The sequence below is a fragment of the Periplaneta americana genome, chromosome 3, assembly GCF_040183065.1.
Source record: "Periplaneta americana isolate PAMFEO1 chromosome 3, P.americana_PAMFEO1_priV1, whole genome shotgun sequence".
NCBI classification, from domain to species: Eukaryota; Metazoa; Arthropoda; class Insecta; order Blattodea; family Blattidae; genus Periplaneta; species Periplaneta americana.
Window position 1 is genome coordinate 79,160,900 of NC_091119.1, and position 27,772 is coordinate 79,188,671.

General features: G+C 35.4%; 1 protein-coding gene across 5 annotated transcripts in view; it reads left to right on the forward strand.

Moving 5' to 3' along the window:
* Art3 (arginine methyltransferase 3) overlaps window positions 1–27,772 on the forward strand; it is a 101,928-nt gene that overhangs the window by 23,068 nt on the left and 51,088 nt on the right. For all 5 annotated transcript variants that reach the window (XM_069820838.1, XM_069820836.1, XM_069820837.1 and 2 more), the window contains exons 2-4: window positions 412–750; window positions 9,309–9,454; window positions 16,948–17,139. In XM_069820838.1, the coding sequence (XP_069676939.1) occupies window positions 412–750; window positions 9,309–9,454; window positions 16,948–17,139 (677 nt within the window). The remainder of the gene's footprint in view (window positions 1–411; window positions 751–9,308; window positions 9,455–16,947; window positions 17,140–27,772) is intronic.

Here is a 27,772-nt window from a genome sequence, read left to right on the forward strand (position 1 = left end):
TTGATGAGGGGAAAAATTAGTGACAAGTAGTGTCTCTGTCAGTGATAAGGTTACACAGAATTTGATGAGGAGCTAGATTAATGACAAGTGCTTTGCATAACACTGACACAAGTGAATATCTGACTCATTCCTGTTTGGTAAGAAGTGTGGATAACAACTTCTGTTCTATTAACATCACTCCAGTTATCTTTTTCAGTGCCACCATTTTCCCGGGCATGTAACTGGACATTTATTCCAATCATTAATATTAATTATTTTAAAATTTCTTTAAATCATTTTTTGTTTAATTTCCATTGAAGAATTTGTGAGATTGATGTTCTTAAAGTTGCACTTTTGTGGTTTATTTGCAAACGTTTCTCTTAATATGTCTTTTCACAAAAAATAAAACTTAGGAATCTTTTGTATTTCTAGATGTTCCAGATGTTAGTTTTGAAAGCGATTCCACAGATTCCGAAGATGATTCAGATTGGAAAGAGGACAATGATGCAGGACGCTCCCCTTGCCTGTTCTGCTCGAACATATACAGTACCATATCTGAAGCTATCTCTCACTGTTGTATTGATCACAATTTTGATCTGGTAAAGCTCAAATCACGCTTCAATATGGACTGCTATGACTATATCAAACTTGTGAATTATATTCATAAGCATAATCCTGATGCCTCACTCATGATGAATACAGAAGAACCTCTGTGGGAGAGTGAAGAATATTTAAGACCAGTCAAACCTGAAGATCACTGGTTGATGTTTGGTAAGAAGAAATGAAGTTATATGCTTTTGTGAGATACATGGTCGTTTCTTATATAATCCTTTGTTGTGTTCCTAAGAATCACTGCTGTATGGAATTTATTGGTTGGCGAAAAAAATTTGTTTGGAGCAGAATACTGAAAAGTTGTACATTTCTGTAATTACTAGACCACTGATCTTAAGATAGTTACCTATTTTCTGACTTTGAGAATATAATAATAACATGAAGACAAATTCTCATGTTTCATGAAAAATAATTAATGCAGTTTAATTGTACCCAGAAATGCCCTAGTTATTAGCTTGTATTTAAAGGTTTCAGAACCTAAAAATTATATTTTAAATATTTGTAAATTATATTGGTAATTCTTGTGTCTTTGGATCACTAACACCATCCCCACTCCAGACTAACACCATAGAATCTTTGCTAGTACGCAGTTGATTGTTGTTGTTTGAACTTTAGGCTGCATTGTGTATTTCAATTTATTTAGTAACATTGCGACAGAATTATTTATAATACTAAAAGAAAAGTTACTTCAGAGTACTATTGTATGACAGTGGCTTGCTGAATTTTCACAGAACTGAAAAGTTTGGATTCTAGTAGAAAGTTAAATATTGTTGCGAAGCATTTTCTAATACAGATGGATCCCAACTTACTTAGGTGGATCGTTTCACAGAATGTTACTAATTTGTAATTATCTATGTATATTCGTTCATATCATACTTTCACTTTCAACACAATTTCACAACAGATACACTTATTATTCTCTCCAATTTTTTGTAACTTGCAGTTGCAGTAAACTTCAGAAATATTTTGGAACTTTGCATGATTAATTCTGTAGTGCTCGAGAAAAGTGGCACAAGTCAAAAATGTTAATTTTAGAGAAGGAAAAAAAACTGTCTTCAAACTGGTTTATGTCGATTTGATTTTCTTCTGTATGAATTATTGTAATGGGAGAAATACTTAAGTCTCTTTACCCAAGCGAGTAGATGTTCCTTAAGTTGTCAATAAATTATTTTAAAATGTTTGCGGAAACTGACTTATGCCACTTTTCCCAAGCACTGCAGAATTTACTTAGGCCTAAATTATATGATAATTTATACAGTTTCACTATTAACATGATTTCACAATAAGCACATCTAATATTCCCTCCACTCATTTGTAACTTGCAGTTGCAATAAACTTCAGAAATATTTTGGCACTTTGCATGATTAATTTACTTAGTCCTAAATTATATGATAGTTTATACAGTTTTACTTTTTGACATGGTTACACAATAAGCACACCTAATATTCCCTCCACTTATTTGTAACTTGCAGTTGCAATAAAATTCAGAAATATTTTGGAACTTCGCATGGTTAATTTACTTAGGTCTAAACTCTAAATTATGTGGTAGTTTATACAGTTTCACTTTTAACACAGTTTCACAATAAGCACATCTAATATTCCCTCCACTTATTTGTAACTTGCACTTTCAATAAACTTAAATATTTTGGTACTTTTCACATGATTAATTTATTTAAGCCTAAATTTTATGTACTTTCCTCGACAATGGTTTTAAGTACAGAACTTTTTCCTAATTTTCAGAAATTCCTTTGATTTTCGGCAGTAGTTACTTATGTAAGATCTTAAGAACTTTCTTAACAGAATATTACAGTACTCAATTTCTTCACATGGTTTTCATCTGTATTGATAGTACTGCAAATACTCTGCAAGCTCTGCTGAAAAAATTCTCTCAGTTTCAGAAGAGGTTTTTCATGTGTGGAGATGTAAGGATCACCTATCTCAGTGGCAAAGTGTATTGTTGCCACAAAATTCTCAGTAGGATAGAAAAACCCACCACGATCAATATTTTTTAAAAGTGACAGTATAGAAATGTCATATCTGTCTGAAGCAAATGTAGATTCACAAGTGTCATTCTGTGTTTGGTTCAAATAACTAGCTATGACTGATCGTGTGGCATATTTTAACATTGTGTCTAGATTGTTTCCATCACTTTCAAGTAACTTCAATTGAGGTCCAAGTAACATGTAGAGTTACGTGTCTTTTTTGGTTGGTGAAATTATATTATATTTCTGTTGCGGTGTTTAACATTTTGTCATGATGGTGAAAATTCCATTTCAAAGTCCAACAGAGTTTGCATTCAGGGATGCAGAAATAATTCCAGTTGCCAAAATTTTTTGTATAGCATTGTATATACAACTGTATTCGTTTGATCATTGCTTCCTCCTAGTCTTCTAACTGAACTGAACAATATTTCTGTTTGGTTACTTGAGAATTTTCTTGTGAAAACAAATTAGGATCCAGACTTCAGCAGATATCTAATGCCATACACTGAACTGAGATGGTGGTTAACACACACAGTACTACCTACCTATCTGCATTGATTTGTCAGTCTAAAACTGTCTCCAGAAAATGCTAAAAACCCTATATTTTATAACAATTTATGGAGTATCAATTATCGTGAATGTTTGATTAAAATTTGTAAAATACTTTGTGAAAGCATATCAGAGGAACAATATACATAAAAACTAGTTCCATTTCAAATAGCCATAATTGAGAAATGAGAGAGAATGTTTTTTCGTGAATGATTCAGCATTTGAAATTAAAATGTTTACGTATTATTGAAATGATGGCGTGAAAATCCTCTTTGAGACTGTAACAGACCTTACAAAGAAGTAAAACAAGGCAAGCAATGGAAGGGTACAAAAACAAAAGGAGAATAGAGAAGAAAAATGGGAATTTTAAAATAACCAAGTAAAAGAAATAAAGGAGAATAGAGATAAAAAGAAAATTAGGAAATTTTTTAAAATGTGGAGTGTTGTTTCAAATCGTATTAAATAATCCTCGGTCGAAATTTAGTTTGAAGCGATTTTGCATAGCTGAGACAGTATTCTTTAAGACCCTGATCTCATATTGGAGCAATTCGTATTCTTTCCCGCCTTTTTTCTATGATGAAAATTATGTGTTGGATCAAATCGTATTATGTACAACTCCCATGATGTGTCGGATAAAATCATATTATGTACAACTTTCATTAGTTAAAATCTTAAATAGACAGCGTTGGCCAGTATCTCCCCGCCATTATTGAGTTTCCCACTGTTTTACAACATTGTGATTATGAAGGTATGTACAATAGCAAAATCTATTAAGAGCAGTAAGGGAATCAGAGAGAGGAGAGATGGTGCCCGAAAGAGAGCACTGTATTAACTAAGAAGAGGGAAGTAGTGTAATTTATCTCTAAATTAAGAGCAAGTGGTCCACACCTGTGGAGTAACGGTGAGCATGTCTGGCCGCGAAACCAGGTGGCCTGGGTTTGATTCCCGTTTGGGGCAAGTTACCTGGTTGAAGTTTTTTCCGGGGTTTTCCCTCAACCCTATATGAGCAAATGCTGGATAACTATCAGTGCTGGACCCCAGACTCATTTCACCGGAATTATCACCTTTACTTCATTCAGACGCTAAATAACCTCAGATGTTGATAGAGCGTCGTAAAATAACCTACTATAAGATAGAGCAGGGGAATCACATTACAATAGAAATAAAAGTCAGAGACTTTATTTGGCTTTCGACTTAAATATTACAGAGCTCTTCAAAATGTACAATTAAAGTGTTAATACCCGACTTAAGGTAAAAAGATTGTTTTTTTTTTTTTTTTTTTCAAATATTTCTCGGGCAGAATTCAATAGGCTATAGGATATTGTACACCGGCCAATGATGAATGCAGTTATTGCGCACACATGCAGTTCCCAATAAGAAACTGCGATGATACACTGAAAAAGACTAGGCTCTTAGTCGATTTAGGCGCACATAAGCTTCGTGCCGATACGTTCCATAAAATTATGAAAACAGAACCTAATGAGACACAGTCATTTTGTTTCGACTTACAGCAACTGCAACCGCTCTCGAAACTCAGCATAGGTGAAGTATATTATTCAAGACAATTAGCTTTCTATACTCTCTGTGTAACTGATAAAGCTTCACAGAAGCCAAATTTATTTACATGAAATGAAGCACAGGCTGGGCGGGCGCTATTGAAGTGGCATCTTGTATCACTACATTTATCAGTGAATTTAATTTCAACAGTTCACCAAATGTATTAGGCTGTTTGCCGATGAATGTGGTGGACAAAATAGCATGCATGTTGTACATGCTCTTGGTCTTTGGCTCCAAAGAAAAGCACGTCCTCAGGTTTCTGAAAATCTGTTAGTTTTTCTGGTAAGAGGCCATTCTTTTCTACCAGCTGACAGAGCCTTTGGGCTAGTAGAAAAAGTTTTGCGTAAGAAGAATGAAATTCTTACTCCTGAGGAGTATAAGGCGATACATGAAACAGTGGGGACAGTAAAATATTTAGGCACAGATTGGCATCTCAGGGATTTCAAGCTCTTGGCTAATGAATTTCATAACCTCAGTGGCATAAAAGAAATGAAAAGAATAATGCTAAAGAAATGCAAGAAGAATGGGAAAGTGAATGTCATTTTCAAAATGGAACCTACATACCGATGTGACAATCCATCTAAGTCATGTGCTAGTCTGATGAAATGTGGTATGTTCATGGATCATGTCAAAGTACCTCCGAAAGTCACCACCTTGAGATCAATCAGTGATGCCAAAAAATCTGATTTGAGAAACCTACTCAATAGTAGATTCGGAGACAATTGGAAAGAGGTTGATTCAGTGAAATTGTATGATTTTGTTATTAATACAAATCAGATTAGTGAAAGTTAAAACATGAGAATGAAGAATGTTATTGTTTGCATGAAGAATCACGTATAGGTAGAATTTAAAATGTTAATGAAATTGTGTGTGCAATCTAATACATTTTCCAGTGTTCACGCCACATTTCATAAATTTGTTACAAAGCTTACTTACTTAAATACTGTAATACTGTATTTTAATACAAATCTTTATAACATATTTTTTATAATTTTATTATAAAGCTTACAAAAATATGCAATATTGTAATACAAATGTTCACACGTTTCGTGATTTTGTTATTAAAGCTTACTTAGATATTGCAATAATTAATACAAGTGTTTACACCATATTTCATAATTTTGTTATAGAGCTTAATAAAATACTGAAATGTAAGGATTAAAGAATAAAGTATACAGGGTGGGCACAAAGTCCCATTACTCCATATTATTGTGTGTCATGAGAATAATGGGGAACATACTGACTCTTTAGATACTTAGGTATACACAGTTAGTGTACAGTGGTTATTTTGTTTGTATGTTTGAATTATGACCAGAATTACATCAATAGTGTGCATATTTGAGGTATTTAAGATATTTAAGGGGGTAACGGAACTTTGTGCTTACCCTGTAGATGCCATAATTATTTAAAATTTATATTCAATGTGAGTTAGAGATCGACCCGGGTGGCCGCACGATCCAAAGTATGTCTCTTTAGGCAGCTCCGTTCGAAGGGTTGCAGGTAAGAAACTCGCCGTTCCTTATAACTATTTTCCAGCAGAAAGCAATAAAAACTATTGATGTATCGTCCTACATAGTATGCTGCTGTAAGAACCACAGGAAAAACTGACAAATGACAGGGCACAATTCAGCGTGGTTTATAGATGCAAATCGTATTATGTCACAAAATCGCTTCAAAACATATTAAATCCACTGTGTCGGTGCAAAATGTAGTAAGTGCAAACTTCAATTGACAATATCATGCATTAGATTAAACAATCAGTGTCAGTGTTTATTACATTTGGTGTCATTTCACAATGCCTCAAAAGTGACATTAAGATATTTAAAATTTGTCCATTATCTTAGCCGTGAAACATTTTTTACGTTTCCTGTAAAATTTGTTTTTCTGCATTTAATACGATTTGAAACGACACTCCACAAATGAAAGTAGGAAAACATATAAATCAAGACTTGAAATTTGTAAAGATAATGAAAGAAATATAGTAACACAAAAGGATTAGTGTCTTGAGAAGATGAAGGAAGTTTCATGATAATATTTTAATGGTGGTAATGAAGTTCATAGAGTTTTAACAGAAGATGAAATATATTACATATCATATGATATTTGTGCAAGTAATTTTATTGATGCAAACCCTCCCCCAACAATAGAAGAGATTTGGAAAGGAATGGAAGAATTAAGAAATAATAAAGCACCAGTTATTGATGATATTTTGGCAGAATTACTGAAGAATGGAGGGCGGAATTTAATATTATTGTTTTATGAATTGTTTCAACTAATATGGTTCAGAGAAGAGATCCCAGAGGAATGGAAAACTGGGGTGATTTGTCCACGATATAAAAAAGGAGACCCTCTGGAATGTAAGAATTATAGAGCAGTTGCATTACTTTCGACTACTTATAAATTGTTCTCAAAGATTCTGTATTTGAAAATAAGCCTTATGCAAGGAAAATAATTGGAAATTATCAATGTGGTTTCCAACAAAGAAAAAGTACAACTGATCAAATTTTCACGCTGAGAAATTTTTAGAAAAAACTAAAGAACAAAACATATAAACACATATCTGTTCATAGACTATAGATCACCATATGATAGTATAAAAAGACAGAAACTGTAGAGGCAGTGGAAGAATTTGAGACACCATAGAAACTTATTAAGGTAGATTGAGCCACTAGGAAAATAGTAAATGCCAAATCAGAATCCAAACAGATATGTCTGAAACACTTCTAATTAAAAAGGGGCTGAGACAAGGAGACTCTCTATCATGTCTACTGTTTAATCTGGCTCTGGAAAAAGTAATAAGCGATGTGGGCATCCAAACAAGAGGGACCATAAGTCAGTACAGGTACTAGCTTATGCAGATGACATCGACATTATTGGCAGATGAGGGAGAGACATAAAAAGAACATTTGTGGCACTAAAAAGCCCAGCAGAGAGAATGGGATTGGAAATAAATGAAGGAAAAATGAAATGTGTGATAGTTAATGACAAAAACAAATACACAAATGAAGGCTTCCTAAAAATAAATGATAAAAAATTTGAGAAAGTAGATAATTTCGTATACTTAGGATCCTTAATGAATAATACTAATGATATTAAAGAAGAATTAAATAGAGGAATACAGTGCCAAATCCAAAATACTCACAAGAGAAACGACATTAATAAAACTTGTACTGACATATTATGAAGCAAAGACATGGGTATTGTCTGTGGGCGATATGGCTAGATTTACAGAGAGAGGCAAATAAGGTACAACAGAGAACTCTACCAACTATATGATTCCTCAGACATTATTACGGATATTAGAGTGGCAAGACTGAGATAAGCTGTATATGTTCAGAAGAAGGAGAGAGGGGATATGGTGAAGCGGATAATGGAGAATAGAAGAAATGTTGGGAGAATGAAACTGAGATGGATGGATGGGGTCAAGGAGGATGTGAAACGGTTGGGTACCAAGAATTGGTGGCAGGTCGCCAGAGATAGGGATGCCTGGAAATCAATTTTGAGGGATGCTTGGCCCTCTTTGGGCTGTCAGGCCAATGATGATGCTGATGATGATGACTGTAATAGACCACTAATACTTACTTTTTCTGGAAGATGATGACAATGAATATTGCATTGATTTGTGAATAAAATAATACACAGAATTGATTTGAGATTTAATTAATTTACTTGTGTAATGAGTACATAAACGTTATTAGTTTTCTTTTGCTATAACAGTTGTTTTGTCACATCTATATGATGTTTTTAAAATCATATTATAGTCTCTCTGTAATCAAACCATAACATGTTAAATCAATAATTTTTTATTCTTTTTCTATAGAGACATTATTTCTGAGTTTTCTGAACTGGTTGTTACTAACATTGCTTTCACAATCCTTTATTCTTTGTTGGGGTCTATAATTTTTATTTTGTAGAAGACTACATTTCTTGCTGGTACCAGTATTAATTTCAAGGAGAGAATGGAAGAAGAGGAGGAGGAGGAGATGGAAAATTAAAGTTTGTCTTGTACAATACTATAACTACTTAAAGATCAGCCAACCAGAGAATGTGTCTGACAGTTCTGTGATGAACAAATGGAAGATCATACCTCATTTTTGAAACCACTCTCTGAAATTAGGTTAGATTCTCATGGCAACGTAACATTTTGACAAATTTCCACCAATAGTACATCAGATTTTAATAAGTATACTTACCAGTGCATACTGAAACTGCATTATTGTGATTGCTCCACATGATACCTTTCAACCACATTCCCTTGCAAGCTGAGATTTATTCATGTGAAGAAAAGTAGGCTCGTTAGTTGATATCATTATATTAAATAAGTATGCCTAGGCACTCTAATGCTGAGGAAATTATAGTCTCTTTTCTGTCAGCATTACAAATACAGTGTTTTAGCAAATGACCAGAAGTAGGTACTCCCTTATCTTATACATTAACTGCAGTGATTGCTGAAAGCTGAATTATAGTTTATGTTGTACTGGTATCTTATTATTTTGAGTAGTACTCCTGTTATGTATCTTAGGGTGTATAGTTGTTTCTTTGTTGTAAATCATAGTGTTGTTATTTTATTTATTTATTTATTTATTTATTTATTTATTTATTTATTTATTTATTTATATATTTTTGCAGATTTTGAAGACATAGAAGTGCCTTGTCCAGGTCCAGAAAATTCTAGTAGCAGTGGTTTCCATGTGAATGCAGAGGATGGGCGTGTTACACTTTCTGAACAACATTTTGCAGAATTGCAAGGAAGAATTAATTATCTTTCATCTCAAGTAAATAATTAGCTTCTCTCAACTTCTTTGTTCAGAATAGTAGTGATTTTCCATTTAAGTTAGAGATAATTTGTAGCAATGCATGTATACTGATGGCATACTAGAAACCTCTCTGAACATCGTAGCTTAATTTTAAGACCAATTTAAAACAAATCTATAAAGTAGCTCGCAAGTAGAACGCAGAATTACGTGCAAAATTTAAGTTATATATGACATTTTAAGTCAAATTTAAAATAAATCTATAAAGTAGCTCGCAAGCAGAATGCGGAATTATATTGTTGTAAAAGATTTCACACCTTGTATTGTGGGTCCCAATCACCACGACATGGTGCGTCCTCAGAGGAGACAGCCTCCAGATATGAAGGGTAGTTGCGAATATATTAAATAAGCAATCATGGACAGCCAATAAGAGGTAGTCCTCCAGCTTGAGGGTTGGGCGAAGGGATGACAAACCATCACTGTAAAAAACAGCTTGTTGTGAAACCAATACAATAAGCCTCGGAATGGGACTAATTCTCTGGCATGACAACAGCAAAGGAAAGGTTAAGAGATTTGGTACTTGGAATGTAACTAGTCTTTATAGAACAGGAGAGGTAATATTAGGAAAAGAACTGGCTAGATATAGAATAGACTTTGTGGGAGTACAAGAGGTTAGGTTAGATGGGAATGGCATATCACAAATAGGAGATTACTTTTTGTATTATGGGGAAGGAAACAATAATCACCAATTAGGAACAGGATTCTTTGTTCATAAAAGATAAAATCAGCAATAAAAAAGATCGAATTTATCAGTGACAGGTTATCATATTTAGTACTTATGGGTAGGTGGTGCGATATTATAGTTATAAATACTCATGCCCCTACAGAAGAGAAAGACGATCATATAAGTTAAAGGATAGCTTCTATGAAGAATTGGAACACACTTTTGATAAGTTATCTAGATACCACATGAAAATTTTATTGGGGGATTTCAATGCTAAAGTCGGACGGGAGGATATTTTTAAACCGATATTGAAAAAGAGTGCCTACACGTAACTAGTAATGACAATGGAGTTAGGTTAGTCAACTTTGCGACATCAAAAAATTTAGTTGTCAAAAGTACAACATTCCCCCATAAGGGTCCACACCTGTGGAGTAATGGTCAGCGCATCTGGCTGCGAAACCAGGTGGCCCGGGTTCGAATCCCGGTCGGGGCAAGTTACCTGGTTGAGGTTTTTTCCGGGGTTTTCCCTCAACCCAATAGGAGCAAATGCTGGGTAACTTTCGGTGCTGGACCCCGGACTCATTTCACCGGCATTATCACCTTCACATCATTCAGACGCTAAATAACCTAGATATTGATACAGCGTCATAAAATAACCTAATAATCGAACCCCCCCTAAGGATATACATAAATATACTTGGACTTCTCCAGATGGATTGACACACAACCAAATAGATCACATCTTGATAGATAAATGGAAACATACTAGTATAGTAGACATTCGAACTTTCAGGGGGGCAGACTATAATTCTGACCATTATTTGGTAATTGGAGAATTAAGAGAAAGACTATCAGTAGCCAAGTGAGTAGAGCAACAAGTTAATATTAGTAGATTCAATATTCTGAAATTAAATGACGAGGAAACTAAGCAACATTATCAGGCCGAAATTTCAAATAGGTTTGCCACTTTAGGAAGTTCCGACGAAGATGAGAAAGAGTTAGATGTTAATAACATGTGGGAAAATATCAGAGATAGTATCAAAATTGCAGCTGAGCAGAGCATATGTTATTATGAAACTAAGAAAAAGAAACCGTAGTTTGATGAAGATTATTGCATGGTAGTTGAAAGAAAGAAAGAAAGAAAGAAAGAAAGAAAGAAACAGGCAAAATTGAAATTCTTACAGGATCCAGTTGAGGAAAATAGAGATAATTATATCAATGAAACACGGGAAGCAAGTCGTAATTTGGGAACAAAAAGAGAGATTACTTGAAGGAAAAACTGAATGAGGTAGAAACAAATAGTAAGAATAAAAACATTCAGGATTTATATAAGTGTATAAAGGAATTTAAGAACGGATATCGGGCAAGGGTAAATGTGATCCACGATGATAGTGATGACTTGCTTGCAGACTCATTCAATCCTGAACAGATGAAAAAACTATTTTGTGCAATTACTAAATGTACATAGGCCAAATAGAAATGATAGGGACGAAATTCAAATACAAACTGCTGAGCCATTTATACCTGAACCCACACTCTCTGAAGTCGAAATTGGGACAGAAAATCTGAAAAAGTACAAGTCTTCAGGTATCAATCAAATTCCAGCAGAATTAATACAAGAGGTTGGAAGCGCATTATCTAGCGAAATTTATAAGCTTGTACTTGCTGTTTGGGAAAAGGAAATTTGCCAGAACAATGGAAGGAGTCCATAATTGTACCTTTTTTTTAAGAAGGGAGACAAGACTGACTGTAGTAACTTTCGAGGAATATCACTTTGGATGACGTCGTACAAAATTTTGTCCAATATTCTTTTGAGAAGATTAACTCCATATGTAGATGAAATTATTGGGGATCATCAGTGTGGTTTCAGGCACAAAAGATCGACTATTGATCAGATTTTTTGTATTCGACAGATATTGAAGAAAAATGGGAGTATTTAAGGGTATGGTACATCAATTATTCATAGTTTTAAAAAGACATATGAGTCTTAAGAGGGAAGTTTTATATAATATTCTTATAGAAGTTGGTATTGTGAAGAAACTAGTTCGATTAATTAAAATGTGTCTCAGTGAAATGTATAGCAGAGTCCGTATAGGCCCGTTTTTATCTGATGCTTTTCCAATTCACTGTGGGCTAAAGCAAGGAGATGCACTATCACCTTTACTTTTTAACTTCACTCTAGAATATGCCGTTAGGAAAGTTCAGGATAACACAGAGGGTTTGGAATTGAATGGGTTAAATCAGCTTCTTGTCTATGCAGATGACGTGAATATTCATTCATTTCATTCATATTGTGCTGCCCAAGGGCAGGTTTTTAACTGCAAACCCAACATTCTCCAGTCTTTCCTATTTTCTGCCTTCCTCTTTCTCTCCTCATATGATCCATATATCTTAATGTCATCTATCTTCTGATATCTTCTTCTGCCCCAAACTCTTCTCCCGTTCATCATTCCTTTCAGTGCATCCTTCAGAAGGCAGTTTATTCTCAACCAGTGACCCAGCCAATTCCTTTTCCTCTTTCTGATCAGTTTCAGCATCATTCTTCCTTCATCAACTCTTTCCAACACAGCTACGTTTCTTATTCTGTTTGTCCACTTGCTCCAACTTTCTCCATATCCACATTTCAAATGCTTCTAGTTGCTTCTCTTCACTTAGTCGCAATGTGCGTGTTTCTGCCCGATTCAATGCTACACTCCACACAAAGCACTTCACTACTCTTTTCCTTAGTTCTTTCTCCAGAGGTCCGCAGAAGATGCTCTTTTTCTATTAAAAGCTTCTTTTGCCATTGGTATTCTCCTTTTGACTTCCTGGCAGCAGCTCATGTTACGGCTTATAGTATATCCCAAGTATTTGAAGCTGTCCACTTGTTCTACTGCCTCATTTAGAATTCGCAAGTTTACTTTCTTTATTTTCCTTCTGACAACCATGGTCTTGTCTTGTTTGCATTTATCTTCATCCCATACTGCTCACAGCTGTCATTTAGCTGCAGTAGCATATTCCTTAGTATCGTCTTCTCTTCTGCTAACAATGCCATATCATCAGCAATCTTATGCACTTTATTCGTCTTCCTCCTATTTTCACCACTCCCATGTTTAGCAAACAGTTCTTCACCAAATCCTCCAAGTAGATGATGAACAGGGTAGGTGATAAAGGGCATCCTTGTCGTACTCCTCTTCCTATTTCACTTCCTTCTGACATTTCTTCTCCTATCCTGACTTTGACTCATTTTATATGAAGGTTACAGAAGAGCCGACGTCAATATGTTAGGAGAAAATCCACAGACTGTTAGGGAAAACACGGAAATTTTAGTTGAAGCAAGTAAAGCAATAGGTTTGGAAGTAAATCCTGAAAAGACAAAGTATATGATGATGTCTCATGACCAGAATATTATACGAAATGGAAATATAAAAATTTAAAATTTATGCTTCGAAGAGGTAGAAAAATTCAAATATCTTGGAGCAACAGTAACAAATATAAATGACACTCGGGAGAAAATTAAATGCCAAATTGTAAAAAATTGTAGAAAATTACAAAATTGTAAAACTGTAAAAATTATAAAATATTGTAAAAATGTAAAAATTGTAATTGTAATATTGTAAAATTTTGATTTGTTCCACATCTTAAAGCTTCATTGCTAATGTAAGATATATGGAATATATTAAATGAAATGAAAAAATAAATATGGGAAATGCCTGTTATTATTCGGTTGAGAAGCTTTTGTCATCTAGTCTGCTGTCAAAAAAATCTTAAAGTTACAATTTATAAAACAGTTATATTACTGGTTGTTCTGTATGGTTGTGAAACTTGGACTCTCACTTTGAGAGAGGAACAGAGATTAAGGGTGTTTGAGAATAAGATTTTTAGGAAAATATTTGGGGCTAAGAGGGATGAAGTTACAGGAGAATAGAGAAAGTTACACAATTTAGAACTGCATGCATTGTATTCTTCACCTGACATAATTAGGAACATTAAATCTAGACGTTTGAGATGGGCAGGGCATGTAGCACGTATGGGCGAATGCAGAAATTATACATATACAGTGAAACCTGTCTAAACCTGTGAAACCTGTTACTTTGTAAAATGGCCGTTTTATCAGGTGTCCGCTTGATTAAGGTTGCGGCTTTTTATGAATCAGAATGAAAATACTGAATTTCATTGACTGTACTGTACGCGTACAACATATTAATGTCAGCCTGTTCCATTCTTGCAACTAGCCTTTTCAAAACTCGCTTGTGGTACCTCAGTTTAAATATCTGGATAATACCTTGATCAAGGGGCTGGAGGTGTGATGTATTTGGGGGAAGAAACACTAATTTCAAGGATCACATTGCAATTTTGTTGTTTAATCTTGGAATTGAAATCGCATAGCTAATTCTCAAACAATGATGATGTCATCCAAGCTTCATTGGCAGTCCACTTCACCCCCAATAAGCCCATGTCAACATTTTGCAAACATCTGGGTTTCAATGATTTCCCTATCATTAAGAGTGGTTATTTTTCTCCTGCAGCATTACAACAAAAGAGCAGGGTTAGTCTGTGTTTTGTCAATTTCCCCCTTTACACTCTTTTTTCTTAAAAATTAAAGTTTTGTTAGGGAGGGCCCTGAAAAAAACCTGTTTCGTCAACATTGCAAATGCCTCAGAGTTCATAATCCGCAAGAATTGAAGGCAGTCTATTTTTTCCATTCTTCAGTAACATTGGTTGCAATGTCACCTCCTTCACCAGACACAGAACGAAATGTAATATTATGCCATTTTATAAAGCACTCTAACCACCCATTACTAGCAACAAAATTGCTTACATTGAGTTCTTTGACAATGTCAAGAGCATTCTCTTGAATCATAGGCCCACTTACTGGCAATTTCTTAGCCCCTGCACACTTGAACCATTTGTAAACGAAATCATTCACATTACTAAACACAGATTCTCTCTTCCTTTTTGGCCACCACGCATATTTTTCTCCTATTCTTTTAATATTTCATCTTTATTCTTAATTATACCGTTTGTGTCCTTCCACATTTGAATATTTCTGCAATTTTTCTCGCAGATGTTCCCTTCTCACTTTCTTCAATCATTTTTCGTCTCACCTCTAAATTTAACACCACTCTAGATTTATTGTTAGACATGATTTCTCTCTCAAGCTAACTTCACAGTTCCTCTGAATCATCTGAATGAAAAGAAGAAAAATTCGTAAAAGCTGGTCCAAATAGAGAAAGATGGAAAGAGAAGAAAAAAAATTCGAATGGTTAACTACTGACCTAAAACATATTGTGACATTTTCGATAGAAAAAGTCCGTGTTTCAATTCTTTAAAAATGAGTAAGAATTTATAGCTGTGCAGGGTCGGAGTGGAAAGTGACTAAAGAGTCATAAAACATTAACCAACTAACCCCAAGATATAGAGGGTGTACTGTTGTATACTTAGCTATTGTCTTCGTGATACTGCTTTCTGTCCTCTAACAATCGAAAAAAATAGGTCAGACAGTATCGGTGAAAATATTTTTTGTTGGACAGTGACTGTTATAGTCACGTTCCAATCCAAATAGACCCTGACCACTGGCCAGCACATGAGGTGGCCGCTAAATAAAGAGAGAATTTGTATTGATCTTATGGAAAATTCAATTGGTTCCAGAGAAAATTGGCCTTTTGACCAGGTGGCCGTTTAAATGATGATGATGATGATGATAACAATAATAATAATAATAATAATAATAATAATAATAATAATAATAATAATCCATGGTGCTACAGCCTGTGAAGGACCTAGACCGACCAGCCAGCTGCTGGCCTCACGCCCACATGCCGAAGCAGAGGTGGACGATCATCCTACCAGAATGGAGGTATCGTGTGGTTAGCACGATGATCCCCCCAGCCGTTACAGCTGGCATTCACAACCAGATTTCGCTACCTATCATAGCTCCCCAAGTGCATCACGATGCTGGGTGGGCACCGGTCCCATACACTGGCCGAAATTTCATGAGGAAATTTCTTCCCTTCCCCCATGAGGACTCGAACCAGCGCACATTCCGTAGCACGAGCCCTAGGCAGGATGCCTTAGACCGCGACGCCACGGCGCGGGACGGCCGTTTAAATGAAGTGACCGCAAAGGCAGGTTTAACTGTATAGTGTTAGTTGGGAGACTGGAAGGAAAAAGACCTTTGGGGAGGCCGAGACGTAGATGGGATGATAATATTAAAATGGATTTGAGGAGGTGGGATGTGATGATAGAGACTGGATTAATCTTGCACAGGATAGGGACCGATGGTGGGCTTATGTGAGGACGGTAGTGAACCTCCGGGTTTCTTAAAAGCCGTAAGTAAGAAAGATTTCACATATATTTGATTGTATATACGTTGATATCGTTATAACCGAGTTCTACTGTAGTCTATGAGTGGAAATGATTTCAGGGTTTCCAGTTCATGGCTTTTGAAATTTCAACACTTTGTCACATAAACAGTCACTATGAGACTCCTCTGCTCTACCATTATATCACTAGCAAAACCATGAAGACCTTTCAACTGCCACTTGAATAGAAGATTTTGTGCTATATTTGAAACCTATTCTTTTATATTGTACAATTTACTTTGGCAGCTAATATTTTGTAAAGCAGTTTTTCGTAGTAGTATTTATCCATCTTTTCAAAAGAGGTTTCGGTATGAAGTGGAATAATCCCTTGTGAATCAGAAAACTAACAAAATCTTGAGAGTATGTACCCCTGAGTATTTTACGAAAGAAAACTTTATATATCTATAGTTACTGAAGTTTTTTTAATGTATTTGTAATTATTACAGGTACGGGAGAAAGAATCAGAAATAAGAACATTGAAAGAAATTATGGAGAAAATGCGTCGAGTTACTCAGGAAGTGATGGCTGATGATAGCACATCTTCAGCTATAAAGGGCTTTGAATCTATTAAGCTGGAGGATGATGTGGGTTACTTCAACACATACTCTCACTTCAGCATCCATCACGAAATGTTGTCTGTGAGTCTAACTTCATTTATATACATTCATATCATGTATACAGAATTATAATGTACAGAGTGTGACATAAAATAGGCAGCGGTTTTTTTTTTATATTTAATATGTAAGCATATTTTGTAATTTTTTGCAATATCCTTTTCTTCATGAATGTGTCTACTTTGATCTTTATTTTGTGCATTATTTATTATATTCATTACCAGAATTATAAAATGCCGATTCTTCAGTATCTTACCAATATAACTCTGAAATGACTCGGAAATATTATTTATTTTCATTTCCTTTATATTTATTTATAAAAATATGCACATATACTGCTAATAGTGCATTACATTCATTAGAGGTTTTAATATTAAAATATAATACACACCAAATAATAATTCCAGAGTCGCTTGTAAAGCTAGTGGCAGCATACACATCACTGCATCTCCTAGGAGGACAATGAGATTACTGTTTAAAGCAGATGCAAACATATTTTGCAAATGTGAAAATTTGTTTTAAAACTCAACTTTTAACATTTCAGAATGAACTACTATATTTATCCGAATATAAAATGATTTTTTTTTTTTTTTTTTGCATTTGAGAAAAGAGGAGGGGGGAGGGTCTTCTTAAATTTTCGTGTTAAGAAAAATACAGAAGTTGCGTCAATTTTTTTTTTTATGTTGCACAGTTCCACAGATGAAATCATTTTATTTGTTGTATTGAATTGAAGAGGTAGATTTCAAAGTGTCTTAATTCATTTTTCTAAATTAATTCATTAATTGATTAATTAATTTATTGGTCCGTCTACACTTATCAAATTTGAATATTTTCAAAACATTAAGTTAATTAAAAATGGAGCATTTTAATAAAAAAAAAAATTATTCCAGAACTCCTATGTAAATCTGCAGTAGCAAAATTCAGACTGTTTACGGAACACGATTATTTGGCCAAACACTTGAATAAAATAGGAATTTACACGAATCCAAATTGTTCTTTATGCAACAAAGAAGAAGAAATGGCTGAAGATCATCTACAAACCTGTGAAGTTCTACCTGATGGATCCACCACAGAGAAATATTGGACAGCAAGAGCGCTAATGGCTTCGTTGCCAAAGCCCAGCATTAGATAACATATTTTCAAAACATTGAATTATATCGTCTTGATTAAAATATATTGCGACAGCCACGTCGAGTGTCGATCACGTGTCCCACACAAGGGGGGCGCGCGAGAAGACATGAGGTCCGGCAGAAGTGAACTCCGTGGGGCGCTGAGGGCGCAGCGCAGAGGGGAGATGAAACGATGGTTGCTGCGGTGAGGCGCAATGTAAGGGAAATAGCGGCACGCTGTTCCGCAGCAGAGGGGGGGGAAGTAATGCGCCTGCGACTGAGGAAAGGAATCCAGAGAAATCGAGAGGTGCCATCTTCTTGGCATCTGGAGATTGATCGCGAAATCGTACTCTCTGGAAACTATGGTTTAGTTATAAATACGACACGCGAGTGAACTTGAGCAGTTAGTTAGTTAGTTAGTTAGTTAGTTAGTTGCAGTCGTTGCTAGTTTTGGACAGGAAAGCAGTCTTGTGTAGCAGTGAAGCCAGCTTCGAGACCAGAGTTCGACTTGAGTTGTGTCCGTAACTGTGGGAGCCGGAAGTCCTGAGTTTGAGTGCAGTGGACCGCAGTTGGGGGACCTGAGTTCGAAGTTCAGTGGACTGTCTCTGAAGGTCTGGGGTTCGAGATACTGTGAACTCGAGTGACTGAGCTAGAAAAACTAGCCAAGGCAAACGAACTGTGAACTGAGAACTGACAGTTCTGAATTGTAAATAGTGCTTTGTGAACATTAGGTAAGATTAGCAGTACATTGTTGTTCTCAATAATCCAAGTAAATTGTCACTGTCGTCTGTGGAGTGCAATAACGAATACTGTGTTACTGTGTGGAGTGGAAATCCCATTGTTGACGGGAATGTTTACATTCAATTATAGAAAGTGATTATTGTCGTAACAACAAAAGTTACATTCTTGTTTTGAATTAAAGTTACAATATAATGAGACTAGTACTTTCGCCTTATGATGAAGAAATAGAGGATCTAGAGAGAAAAGGAAGATATGATTTAATGTACAGCGAAGTAAAATGTTTGGACTAAAAATGAGAACAGAAAATCCATGTGGTTGATATAGGACATCAGAAATGAAATAACAGACAAACAAGGAATAGTAAACAGATAGACGAAATCGCCAGATGACTTAGCTGTAGAAGACAAAGAAACCATATCAAAAGACGAAAAAGGATTTTCTATATTGAGTAGAAATTGAACTAGCGCTTAAGGAAATGGGAAATTCTATCATTATGTAATGAAATATATGAAAAAGGCGAATGGCCTGAAGATTTCACGGAGACATTGTTGCTTCCAATAGTGAAGAAAAATAATGCCAAGAAATGTAACGAATTCAGGACTATCAGCCTTGTATCACACTTGGCTAATATTCTCTTGGGAATACTGAATCGACTTTTATATTCTAAGATGGAAGAAAAGTTGGAAGAAGAGCAGTTTGGCTTCAGGAAGAGAAAAGGTACGAGAGATGCAATTTGACTGCTATGGACAATCAGCAAACGATACCTAGAGAAGAATAAAGAAGTGTATGTAGTATTTGTGGACCTAGAAAAGGCTTTTTGACAGAGTGGATTGGAATAAACTGATGGGAATCCTAAAGAAAATGGGTGTGGATTGGAAAGAGAGAAGGCTGCTCAGTAATCTTTATATGAAACAAGTCAAAATCAGGATATGAGAAGAAATGTCAGAAGAAGGTGAAATTGGGAGAGGAGTATGTTAAGGATACCCTTTATCACCTACACTGTTCAACATCTACTTGGAAAATTTATTAAAGAACTGTTTTCAGAACATGGGAGCAGTGATAGTAGGAGGAAGAAGGATAAAGTGCATAAGATTTGCTGATGATATGACATTATTAGCGGAAGAGGAGATGATACTAAAAGATATGCTACTGGAGCTAAATGACAGCGTGAGCAGTATTGGATGAAGATAAAATGCAAATATGACGAAGACCATGGTCATAGGAAGAAAAATAAAGAAAGTAAACTTGCGAATTCTAAATGAAGCAGTAGAGCAAGCGGACAGCTTCACATACTTGGGGTGTACTATAAGCAGTAACATGAACATCTGCCAGGAAGTTGAAAGGAGGATAATAATGGCCAATGAAGCTTTTAATACAAAAAGGAGCATCTTCTGCGGATCTCTGGAAAGAGAACTAAGGAAGAGACTAGTGAGTGCTTTGTATGGAGTGTGACATTGTATGGGGCAGACACATGAACATTACGATAAAGTGAAGAGAAGCGAATAGAAGCATTTGAAATGTGGATATGGAGAAGGATGGAATATGCCAAGTGGACAGGCAGAATAAGAAATGAAGTTGTGTTGGAAAAGGTGGGTGAAGAAAGAATGATGCTGAAACTGATCAGAAAAAGGAAAAGGAATTGGTTGGGTCACTGGCTGAGAAGAAACTGGCTTTTGAAGGATGCATTGGAAGGAATGATAAATGGGAGAAGAGTTTGGAGCAGAAGAAGAATAATTATCTGATATCAGATGTTAGACGACATTAAAGGTACGGTCACATGTCGCTACTTTTGCTGCACAACTTTTGTACTACAGCTGCAAAAGTTGCATGTTGTGTTCACACGTAAGCCAAAAGTAGCGCGCTGCACACTACTTTTCGTGCTGTGCAACCTGAGCGCAGCAAAAGTTGCAACTGGAGGTTGCGAGTCTCTTCACACACAAGGCACTACTTTTGCAGCAGCAGTCATGCTGCAGGTTTCCATCTCCCTGTTGACTTCTCAATATACATTTTGTGGTTATGTTCGCATTATTAATAAACTCATGCGAAAGCTTACTTATCTATTATTTGCTTTTCTGTCCTAACTAATATTCAGAAATTGGCATTACTTTTACTATAAAGCTTTTAAAAACGCCTATATACTTAAATGATAACCAACAGCATATTCACGTAATCAATGTTGCAACCCTCCTGTTTGAAATTACACTACAGAAAATTAAAAAAGTGAATTATATCGTCAGCAAATATGCTCAGACTGTGTTGTGCATTTAATAACTGTTACAAATAATTTATTTTCACCACATCTAACATTAAAATACATCCAAACAATAAAAGTATCATTGGCACATTTGGGTGGCAACACTGGTCGCAACTGCAGCAAAAGTTTAAACAAAACCGATATCAAAAATGCTGCGGCTGCAACCCTGAGAACCCTGTTCACATGTCGCTACTTTTAAGTTGCGCACAGCATCAAAAAGTAGCGAGCAGTAGGTTCGGCAGCTGCTACTTTTCGGGTTGCACTGTTGTTCACATGTCGCAGTACGAGAGTTGCGCAGTTTTTTGTACTGCATCGCTGCAAAAGTAGCGACATGTGACTGTACCTTAAGATATCTGTATCTTAAGAGGAGACAAAGAGAAAGGCAGAAAATAGGAAAGATTGGAGAAATCTGGGTTTGCAGTGAAAGACCTGCTCTGGGGCAGAACACTGAATGAAAGAATATGTAGAATTTGGAGTAAAAATTTCATGTTCCTATCATCAAAATTGTAAGAGGCTTTATACTTCGAACTTGACGAAATGTACTGAAAAAGAAAGTGTGAGAAAACATCTTGTAAAATTTTCATGGAATTGAAGCTCAAGGATGCAGCCATTTATATATTGCGTAATTTTTATGGTTTTGAGTGTGTCAGAACATTGAAATTTGCTCAACGTATAAATAAGAGATTGATGATTCATTTTTTATAAGAAAACGAAAATACGATTTTTGACTGAAAATGACCAAAATTACATTGTCACTCCTCTTAAAATGTCCAAGGACTACCCATATATGTATAAAATCATTCGAATAATTTTGATGCTATGTACGTGGACAGATGGACAGACAGAATCACAAAAACTACTTATTCATATTTTATTATTATTATTATTATTATTACTATTATTATTATTACTATTATTACTACTATTTTATTACTATTATTTACTATTAATGTTGTGTGACGAAGTTAAAGTGTAAATACTTGGTACACTGAAAAAATCTGCTTACCTTGTATCTATTTATAGAGCAGATGTTTATTGGCTTTTCTATCAAAATTTTTTTGTGACACAGACCCCACAAAAAGATGATGGCCAGTCATTTTCACCGCCAAACAGAATACAGGTAGCACAATAACTCATTTGTCTTAGAGCACTCTGTTAGCCAAGGATATTTTTTTGCACCATGAACATTCAAAATTTGTATTTTGTCTTCCTCCATCCACTACTTTAATATGTAAATATGTGTCAATCTCCTATCTTTGTAAGCACATTTTGTTTCATACATTCAACTTGAAAACTATTTCTCTTTTAATTCTACAATTAATGACCTCAATGTTCCCTCAATATGAGCCATTTTATACAAAATTAATTATATAACACAAAAAAAAAAACACTCACGCACGCACACACATACACACACAGTGTTTGATTAAACTAACCTCAACAATGCAGCATATTCAGAGAACACCAATATAGTGCGACGTATTATCGTGACAGAAGGGTAGCCTTGTTTCGTACAGAGATGTAGGAAATCGATACCCCTTTCCTGGTCCCCCCTCAAGCTTACGAGTCAGGTCGTAGCCATGCCTTTAGAGGCTACTGCCACTAGCCTCGCACTGACTGAACTCTCCATACTGGAATGACTGCCAGCAATGAACTTAATATATGGAAGGATCGCAGTGCAATCATTGTTACGATATACATTGTTATTACGGACTTATAGGTCTATTGTTACTAGGTATAATAACTCAAATTTTTTGGGTAAGCTAAACCCCAAAAGCCTCTTAAGAGCTTCGCCACTGGGAATGTTATATTTTATAATTGTAATATTAATATATATGACTATTAATAACATCACAGTAATTTACTTTTTGAAAAAGTTACAAGTGTTGTATTGTGAACAGTGTCACATGCTGCTTGCTGTTGCTTGAATTTACAATGGACAAATAGGCTGAAAGCTACTTGCAATTTACATACATACTATGAGAAGTTAAGAGAGAAGGAAAGCATTATGCTTTTGTGTCTGTCTATGTCCCTTTTTCTTCCCAGTAACTCATTGTCACAAGCCGATAGTTGGACACAAACATCTCGCATCATCTGCGCATTCAAATTCATCCCAAGTAAAACATTGTATAAATATGAAAAAACGAATAATAATTTATCCGTATACACATAAAAAATCTTTCCTTCAAAAATGAAAAGGGAAGCAATACTTCCATGACACTATGCCCTTATCCATAAGAACAATATGTGGACCATCTCCAAGTGTTCAATCATCAAATATAGGTTAGGATGATTTTTCAGTTCTGTGATAATGGAATTGAGCATAAGACTAAAAACTGAGAATCTGCAGGGAAGAGTGCATGGGTTATATACAGTATATAAATTCAGTCATTTCCCCAAGTAGATACATGTCAAGTAATGCAGCACATTGACCCAAGCTGGATATTGGACTCTCTCTACCATGCACCTTCTTTGTTAGTTAATTACAGCACTAACCACACTGGGGAATTCGACAATTGGAATTAATGAAACGTGACATTTATTTATAAATTATGCAAGAGTGGCATCCATTTTGTTGTCTCAGAATTAATGAGTATTTGAAAGCCAAATAGAAAAATTCTTAATTTATCCCATAACATGCTCGTGCTAAAGTGCAGTACACAGTGTTACAGCTGCATTTCACCAGCAGATGAAATCCCAGGCCTATCGAAATTAATCGTAAGTGTACTTATTTCATTTATGGTGTAGGTACTTGTGTTGTATAGAAGGGCACACTTTCACAGATGTTATATTATATGGACTCTCAAAGTTTGACTGAATTACTCCGGGAATGTGTAGTGTGATTATATTTATCCTAGTTACATGATTGCCAGAGCCAGCAATGCAACTGGCAGGACAGTAAAAAATATGGCGGCATGTCTGTCATTCAAGGAAAAGCAGTGCCATCTTAACACATGGGCACGCAGGGCAGTTGTCAGGGGGCCCCACGAGCACAGAGGCCCCATACTGATCTATATTCAGACAAGAATTTAACATTAATTTTCAACATCACATACAGAACAAATAATATTCTACAAAAACATCTCAACACACAAACAAACAAATACAGCCACACAGGCGTGTACAAACTCAAATGCAACACCTGCAACAACTTCTACATAGGACAGACAGGCAGATCATTTCAAACATGTTACAAAGAACACATCACAGCCATAACAAAACTACAAAACACTTCCACATATGCAGAACACATCACAAATGCTAACCACACCTACAGAGACATCAACACAGACATGGAAATCCTACACATTCAACCAAAAAGCCAGAAACTAAACACACTAGAACAATACTAAATATATAGACACACAAAAACACATCCAAATGAAATTTTCAACATACAACTCAATTTCAGAACAAACACACTCTTTGACTTCACATTATACTACACAAACACACCCCCACAGGAAACACAAACAAAAGGTGCCAAGATCAGCAACAACCAGTTCTGAAGATGACCGATAACAGGCTGAAACATGTTAATGAAGTAATGTAAATTTAACACGAGATAGACACATAATAAGTTTTCCGAATTAATTTTCTATTATCAGCCTCGACATTCAAATCCCTCTCTAAATCAATAGAAGGAGAAAAATTACGACATTTTGCCATTTTTATTCCTTGCAATGTTATGGAAGCAGAATATTGTAACGGGTTAGAGGGAGACGATTAACAGACAGGAACAACAATAATTTGCTAGCAGTGTGCAGTTCCATTATCGAAGTCTCTGCTCTTTATGTTTCGAGAATTCTATTTGTGTGGTGAAGAGTTGGAGGAAGTGTAAGAAAATGAAATGAGGGAAAAGAATCTGTATACTTATTAGGTGTTAGTGAAATTCGTAAATAATCCTTTCAGCAGAAATGAAACTTAAGCTTTTGAGTGGAGCACAGATGTGACCACAAGATGAATAAATTGAGAACCTGGAAACGATCTTCCTCACAATTCTATTCTTGAAAAAGTGGACAAAACAAGTAGGCAAGGTTCTGCAGTCTGAGGATGTGAACATAATTGTGCCCCTGAATCTGGGCCTCTAAAAACATATTTTCATGAAATTAGAGACAAATTTAGTGAATACGAATTGAAATCTAGAAGTAGTTCGGATTCGGATTATATAGAGTTGTGAAAAAACAGGAACAAATGCAAAGTGTATGTCTTACTAGTTGTGACAGATCAGAAAAAGAGGTACATCTCAGTGAAAGTGCAAAGTTCAAGGTAGGAACATTCCTTCCTGTTCTGGACTCTCTAATTCCTGAATGGACAAAATGTGCAGAAGCTTATTCATTGTTTGCAAATCTGTTTTCCTTCTTCAGTGAAATGAAAACAGGTGATCCTGATAGGCTAAAAAAAAGTGTGAACATCTAGCAAATGTGTATCACAAAGACCTTGATTATGGTGACCTTTTAAATGAATGTGAGCATATCAAGCAATACATTTTTCTTGAACATTGTGATACTCCCTCTGCATTGCACAGAAAAATAATTTCGGACAACTTGACATATTTTTTGTTTCCCAATGTTGAAATTACACTCAAGAGTGTTCATGTGCATGATGGTGACCAACTGTGCAGGAGAACATTCATTTTCAAGATTGAAACTTATAAAAGATCAGCTTCGCTCACAATGGGACTATTGCATTTGAACTGACTTTCGCTCATGAGCATGGAATAACATCCTGAAGACCATTGACTTTGAGGCATTTATAAAGGAATTGTCTGCAAAGAAATTTCGCAAATGTTTGAGTTGAATACTTGATCAATAATATATTATTAATGGTAATTTCATAATGTGTGCCTGTGTTATCTCCGTCAGTATGATTTACCAATCAAGTAGCATTTTTATGTCGAATTTTTGTTTTTCAAGTTCAAGGCTAATATTATAATTGTCCTAACGTTTGTATTGAGTAATCTTTTTTAATATCAAAACATTGACTTTGTTGGAGGTGCCAATAAATGTAAGTTTATTTTATAGATAATTTACATTTTTACTCCTGTGAGTGATTGTGTCAGCAGAGCCCACTGCACTCCTTTGCCCAGGGGCCTAGAACTCTGTTAAGACGACCCTGAGGAAAAGATCCAAGAGGAGGAGGAATTTGCGAGAAAAATGTTTTGGTCTGACAAAGCACAATTTAAGCAGAATGGTAGAGAGAATTACCATTATTGTGAGCTGAACTCTAGAAAAATCACACTTTCATGTAGACAAGGAGTCAATTTACTGGGGCTCTATGTCTGGTGTGAACTATCATCCGTTGATGTAATTGGATCCTTCTTTTTTTTAAGAAACAGTTACTGGCCTTGTATACCTCGACATGCCATACATTCATTTTACGTGCCATTTGTGCACTCTATGGGAATGAGCAATTTTATTTTCAACAATATGGTGCACCACCACACTATAACAGGTCAGTGAATCGGATGAAGAGGTGCTGTTAACTACCCTCCACGCTTATCTGATTTAACTCCACCCAACTGTCACTTATGAGAGACCCTAAAGGTTGTGATGTATCACAGAAAACCAATTATATTAGTGGAGCTACATGAAGTGATGTGTGCAATCATGACAATGGAAACTTACATTAATGTTACACATGGCATAGTTCATCGAACCCAGACGTGTCTGGATGCTAATGGGGAGGACTTCGAGCACATGTTGTGATAGTAGTTGTTAAACATGTCTCAAAGCCATCCTTGATGCGTGTTTAATTTAGTAATAAAGTTTTTACTCGGATATTTTGCACCATGAAGTGTGTATAAATTTTATGGGCCCTTCTGTGTCTGATTTCAGGAAATAAAAGGGAAACAAGAGAGAAAAGGGAAGATTAACAGAAAGAAAAGGGTAGAAGTGAGGAGAATGAGAGAGAGTAAGATTTTTTTTTATTGTTGTCACTGGCAGCATTCAATGCTTGGTTGGATTCAACAAATAGCACAGCATTTTAAATTCCTAATGCCTTTTCGCAGTATGTATATCATCTTTAAATACTGATTGTCGTAAACAGCAAAGTAGTATTAGAAGTGAATGCAGTACAATTATAAAAGTCACTGGCATAGCTCAGATACTGTGCTCGGACATGAGTTCGAATCCCTCTTTAGCTGATTATCTAGTTGTGCTTTTTTTTGGGGGTTTCTTCAGATATAAAACGAATCTCAGGTAACCTTGTAGCTAATTCTTGGGCTAATCTCGCCAAATACTGTCTTTCTAGCACCAATTCCACTGATGCTGGATACTCTCATAGTTCTTACTTTGTTAAATGACTGATAAAAGAAACTGTTCCACTATATATTACAATATATGAAATTTGTGAACATACTTCTACTTAAACCGAACAATTTGCGAATGAAGTCAGATGTCTTTATTTTTTACATGAAGAAGAATGTCTTTTATGGGCAATCCAGAAAAAGAAAGTACAGGCCTACCTTATTTTGGTGAATAGCAAATGATTTCATTTACGTATATGACTTTTAAATAATAGTTCAAGAAAATAAACTATAAACAGTTAAATC